Raw genomic sequence first — 6,444 nt, 5'->3', positions numbered from 1 at the left:
ATTGGTGCATCCCAAGTGAAAATATGCATTCTGTGACCAGTACACACACTTCAGCAGTAAGAGCTATTCTGAACATATATGCTTCCCTTCAAGGCTCTCTGCAATAAACAAATGACAAGGCCAAACGTGACCGTGGGGACTTTCTGCTAGTTCATTTGTAAATCTAAACGGATAGGGTAAACGGTCAGGAAGCGAGGGGTCAGTGAACGGCGTCACTTCCCCTGCAGGGCCGGGGCAGTTGTTAATGGGGTGGCAAGAGGTGAAGGACTGACTGTAACACATTTAGTGCCACACTTCTGGGTCAAATAGATCCCAGCAAATAAGACATTTTCATCATCATCCATTGGTTTTGTAATGAAACAGTAACACTGCCAATAAATAAACACTAATGATAAAAACCGTAAAAAAAAAAATACATACATAATACTTGAACAATACAGTGAAGATTGCATAATCAGAAATGACCATATTTGGCACAAAAGAAGAACGCTGTGATTGTGTGAGCCTTTCTAAACAGTGGATGCTCCTTCATGCATGAATGCGATTGTCCCTCACAGTGAAGAATGAGCGCATGGAGGACAGTCTGACTGGACAACAACGTCTCTATGAGCTCCGACAATCCCTAGGGTAAAGAATCAGGTGGGTTTCACCGTTAGCACTAGCAGAAATACCCCGCTTGATGGGTGCTAAGTTAAAACAAAACAAAAAAATGAGCAAAGAAATATGTAAATACAGTGCAGGATGCATTTGAAAAGTAAAGAAATGCATCGGATACAGTAATAACACATGTCGGAATAGTTTTTCAGGTTCTTCTGGTATTATATACCAGTGTTTTAGGTGAATCTCACAAATCCGATTAAAGAGCAAACAAATCGTTGTGTCCAGGCAGACCTTCTGATTTTCATTAAAGTATTATAGTTATGGGAATAACCATTTTCCCACATTACAGCAATGAGAGTTTAGGGGGGGGGGGGTGTGCTTAATGTCACTATGCATCAGTTTAAAATGGTCCTAAAATCAGGCTCAAAGCACATTTCTTTATGATTTTGAAGTGAATTATGGCCTGGAAGTTACTTTATGAGATTCACCCTTTTTCCTCTCCTTATTTGTAGACTCAAAAACGGATTAAATTCAATCACTCATGTCAAATTACTACTTGTAATACAATTTTAAAGTGTCAATACTTTGTTTCCCTTTGTTTTAGCATTAAAGTGTTGAGTCTGCAAACATAAGCAACAACAAATCAGAGTAAGACATTAGAGGAACAAATGCCCAAAGTGCAGCCGATAAAAGGATGGCGTCCCATCATGTGACCCCTCTCTCTCTCTCGGGGCCGGGACGGTTCCTCTCTCACTGTATCAGCAGGCCGTGTGCAGTGCAATGCATACAACATCAGTTCACCCTCTCACAACTACACTTATACAAAAATAAATCAATCGAAACGTGGCAAGATAAGCCTCTGTACATTACACTTATATAAAATAGCTTTGAATATTTACATATAGACAACAACAAAAACACACACACACACACACACGCACAAAAACACAAGCAACCTGTCCTGTACAATATACACCTGAATAAAAAGACATGTTAAGAGGTACTGAAGTGTATGGCTTGATAGGAGATAAGTCCCTATATATATATATATAATGAAATTAATATATTTATACTTATATGTACTTAAATATCCCTGGAATCATGAAAGTGACGTGCCCAACACAACGCCACGGCCTACAACTCAAGGCTCAAGTCTTCATAGTCATCCGCCATGTTCTCCAAACCAAGAGTTTTGCTTTGGTGATCTAAGATCAGTTCATAGAAAATCAGATCCAGTAGATAACCTCCCAGAAGAGAATTAGGACCATGGATGAACCGCATCGACTCTGAAGGATCGATATCTTCCCAGAGTTTATGGGTATACTTCCAGGTCCTCCGTCAGAGCGTCCAGTGCAGGCCAGCTTCTTATCTCCAATGCATCTCTGACTTTGGCCCAAAGAAACTCAGTAGTATCCCGAAGTCCAGTGCTAACAGAGTAGGGACATGCCGTTTGCAGTGAGCAGTTGTCCACTGGTGGGGTCGTAGGTGCCGGCCAGGTAGTACAGGTCGTGAAAGCTCCCGTCAGGCCTCCTGTTGCGGGTCAATCGCTCGTACTCCTCGCGTGTGACCACCTGGCACTTATGAGAGATTGTCTGGACGTCGTTCTCATCCTCATGGCAGGACTGGTACAAGGCATGCTAGGGAGAAGGAAAAATTAATCATTTCCTTCAACAATACCTGTTAGCATACTTGGGCTGCCCTCTATAGTCGATTAAACCTTAGTCGACCAAAATTGTATTCGTTTGTTAGTCGCAAAAAAAAAAAAAAACCTCACATGAGTAACGTACGCAGTCCGTGAGGGACAGATCAGGTCCTTCATCGACCTAAAATATGGCTTATCGTTTGAAACATGCTAGTAGTAGCAACTTTACTTGGCCGCTCGCTCGAACGTTACCCTAGATAAATGTGCGCTATTATTAGGGACATATCCAGGTGTTTTAGCGGAGAGAGGAAGCTAAAGGATTAGCACGCTTACTGAATGACATTGGAGGGACCGGCTTGATCACGTGCATTTTTTCCTGATAAACAACTCAAAATGTAATTTCTGGTTATTAGACAAGAGTAATACATCATTTGAAGCTGTAAAAGGTCTACTTTTATGTGTGTAGACAAAAATGAACCCGAAACACAGTGTATACTTGCCTCACACTCATTAGAAATATATCTATAGAAAGCTTGAAATGTATACTTTTAAATTAAATATAAAAAACGAATACTCTTTATGTAATCCGTATGAAAGATGCATTTCTTTCTAAAGGCTCGTCAGCTTCATCTTTGCAGCCGACGCTGACTCAGAAAACACTAGTTTATTAATAAATAAAAATGTCTCCTTACTATTTTTTCAGACACATTCCTAATCATTACTTTTGCAGGTGATTTGTACAAGCTTTATGTGTGCGCTTGAGCACGGAATAGGCTATATATATACATTAAAGGCTCATTATGGTTTAGCATTCCCCCAATATATAAGTAAATGAATTAATATAAACGCACAAATAGTCGACTAATGGCTTAAGTGACCGACTACTAATCGACTCAAGGGCAGCCCTAAATACCAATGTTTCAGTACTCACTGTCAAAACTTAGTTCAAATATTTATAGCATAAGTCCATCATGACTGACAGGCTTCCAGATATCTGAAACTTACTTTGCCATCACGATGTCTCTTGTCTAGCTTGGTCTCTTCAGGGTGATAGAACCACTTGACCTTCACGACCATGCTGTTCTGCCACGACTCCCAGAAGCTCTCGATGCAGCCGATCAACGGCAGGTGAGGCTGGCCGGTGGAAAGAAACACAGCACAGTCTCCGACCCGAACCACGTCCTTGCCACGCACTATGGCCTTGTAGAAAAGCTTCCGTGCCTTTCCCTTACGTCCACGCCGCTAATGTAATTAAGAGAGCTTCAGAGTTTTGCATATGTAAAGCACAATTATTTATTGATTTTTTACCTTTAAAATACTAGATTTGATCAAGAAATAGTAATGTAAGCACATTCCTCACATTCCTTCAACTTAAATTCAAAATAACTCACAATTTCATGCATAATCCTTTTAATTCAGCTCAAAATATCTTACATACTGTCTTTGCCAACCTCTTGTGGAAAAAATAATAATATAACATGATATTTCATGGCTCTAGCCACTAGATGGGCTTATAGATCTATATGGAGCAAATGAGCTGTTCCCCTGGGTCCTAAAGTCAATATTTTCTTCAGTATGCATTCAGATACATATGTAGACATTATAAAATAATTTTCAGGTCGAAATGACCCAAGGGAAGGATGAGGGTGAAGTTTACAGGAATGAGATGGCAAAAAAAAAATGATTGTTTCCAACTAGGCCCATCTGCTATTGTTAACCACTCACTAAACAGCTTATTAAATATAGTCACTGGCTAGAAACTCACACCATTGGTTGAGCCTAGGGATGCACCATATTGGCATCGGTAACTATAATGGTAAGTACCAAACCACAAGCCTCTATATTTGGACTATGTTAGGACTTAGAGCAATGTTTTGAAAGCCCCTCAAGAGTTTAGCTCCAACCCTAATTAAACACACCTGAACCAGCCAATCGAGGTTGGAGCCAAACTCTGCAGGACAGCGGCACTCCAGGACTGGAGTTTGACACATGCTTTAGGATGTAAATCTGCTAATGTAGTTGACTCATTAACCTGGAATAGGTTAAAGCAGGGGTAGAAGCTATTATCATTTCAACAAGGACTCACTTGTGTGGGGTTTCCTGACCACCTCCACAGCTGTCTAGATGGCAGGATTGGTGACACTCTGGGCTTGATCTGCTCTGCTAGAAGCCGTTGCCTCTTAACCAGATCTTTGGAGGTTTTCGAGTGTGAACCGGGACAGTCTTTCCTCTTCGGTGGCTTGCCGCTAGCACTGTGGTTGCTATGCCCTTCTTTGGCAGCGGACACGGCCACAGCTTTGGCCACAAAGGAGTGTCGTACGGGTCCCACGGGGGGTTCAGGGGTCTGGAGCAATGAATGATGGGGAGTCAGGCAACTCTGGAGGAGCAACGTTGAGCTTTCCTCATCCTCCGAGCTGTAAGAAGAGTCGTTTTCAGAAGAGCACAGACTGGAGCTCGAAAGAGAGCCTGAGCTGGAGGAGCTGGAGGATCCTGAGGAAGACGAGGAGACCGAGATGCGAGAGAGAAATTGGCCAGCTGTTCTCAAACCTCCAGAGGCAGAAGCAAGTCCTGCCCTAGTCTTCACATCTTCTTCTTCCTCGTCCATGTCCGAGTAGGAGCTTTGGCAGTCTCTGTGGCAGCCAATGTTCAAGTCTCCATACTCAATGGGTATTGATGGCGAAGGCTTCCTCTGGACTGATGTCCCTTTCAACAGGAGCTCTGCTCGTGAGCCGTCACCTTTCCTATTGTCTTTGACCAGCAGAACTGGGTGTGAATACGCCTCTGCCCTGGGAAGACCACCTACACCATTGGAGCCAAATCCTGAGGCTCCCAACAACAGGAGAGCCTTACCGTTCTTGGTCTTTGGAGATGTTACTCCCTCATGGTCCAGTTTGACTAGAAACTCTGTTTTCTTGCCCCGAGGTGGTGCTGGCTCCTCAATCCTCTTCTTTTGACCATAAGAGGTGTTCCTGCCCTCTAGTGAAATCCCGGATATCTGACTACCAAAGGATGAATAACCGTTAGCTATGCTGCTGAAGGAGTCTACCTCGAAAGAGCTACTGCTAAAGAGGCCTTTGGTTGGGGTCATCATGGATAACGAAGGTCGGGAGGATGTTTCCATCACCCTGCCTTTCAAGGACTTCTTCGAAGAGGAGCCGTTGAGCTGGAAAATGTTAACAGGGATTCTCTTCCTGGGTGCAGCCATTGATGGCCATGAAATAGCAGATGTTGAGCTCTTGGCTACACTGTCCGAGAGAGACTTCTTTAGCCCTGAACCTTTAGGCCTCCCTGTAAAGAAATAAAGGTTACAGTAAACCCTAGGTTGATCAAGATTCAGAGTCTTAAGGCCCCGTTCACACCAAGAACGATAACGATAACTATATTTGCGTCAACACCAACGAACGATAACGGTCTTTATATTTTAAGCAAAATGGTTGACCTGTTGCTGCTTTTACGCTACACAAAAACATCAAAAGAAAAACAGGCGCTTTTGGGTACATGATATCCTTAAAAGACGGGTGTAGTTGGGAGTATCCGTCACTCTGATTAGAGAGTTGTCGTCTTTTGAAGACAAATGTTATTCATACTTTCGAATGAATCAATATCAGTTTGTTGTATTTACACGTGTTTTACCAGCAGATGTCCTCAGTATGCTACGTTTCGAGTTCATCTAAACAGATTAGATCGATTACACTTGACTAGCTAGATTCACTAACAGTGAATTTATCTGACGAAGTCAATAGTGGATTAAAAACAACACTAGCCTGCATAATGACCTCATCGTTAATACTTCTCTCCATTTATTCCAAGGGTACGACCGATTACTTTCCATATATCCATTTTTTTTAAACGTATCATTGAAAAGGGGGTTGGACTTGTCAAACAGTGGTGGATTTTTGGCGAATAACTTCTCCACAATGTCGTCTGCCATTTTAAATGCGCGAACCCTTTAAATTCGAGTGGATTCTGATTGGCTGTCAGTGTTTTATCGTTCGACAGCTGGAAAAAAAACTCGTTCTGAAAGTTACCAACGATATCGTTCCTCATATCTTTATCATTATAGTTGTGGTGTGAACTCTGCTATTCTTTAATATGGAGAACTATATCTTTATCGTTATCAATATCGTTCTTGGTGTGAACGGGGCTTTAGACAGCATTCTAAGGGCATTATTGGCACATTTGGAAAGCTGTCCATAGATAGG

General features: G+C 42.2%; 1 protein-coding gene across 1 annotated transcript in view; it reads right to left on the bottom strand.

Moving 5' to 3' along the window:
- Positions 1-1,900: 1,900 nt before the first annotated feature.
- Positions 1,901-6,444, bottom strand: part of LOC130095236 (BAH and coiled-coil domain-containing protein 1) — a 71,722-nt gene continuing 67,178 nt past the window's right edge. Inside the window, exons 27-29 of the mRNA XM_056261923.1 lie at positions 4,329-5,530; positions 3,248-3,484; positions 1,901-2,237 (exon numbers count right to left, since the gene is read on the bottom strand). Coding sequence (XP_056117898.1) covers positions 2,028-2,237; positions 3,248-3,484; positions 4,329-5,530 — 1,649 coding nt within the window. The 3' untranslated portion in view covers positions 1,901-2,027. The remainder of the gene's footprint in view (positions 2,238-3,247; positions 3,485-4,328; positions 5,531-6,444) is intronic.

This window comes from Rhinichthys klamathensis, unplaced genomic scaffold, assembly GCF_029890125.1.
Source record: "Rhinichthys klamathensis goyatoka isolate OS25496 unplaced genomic scaffold, OSU_Roscu_1.1 h1tg000189l_1, whole genome shotgun sequence".
NCBI lineage: Eukaryota > Metazoa > Chordata > Actinopteri > Cypriniformes > Leuciscidae > Rhinichthys > Rhinichthys klamathensis.
The sequence above is the reverse complement of the archived record's forward strand: the minus strand, read 5'-3'. Positions and strand labels throughout refer to the sequence as shown.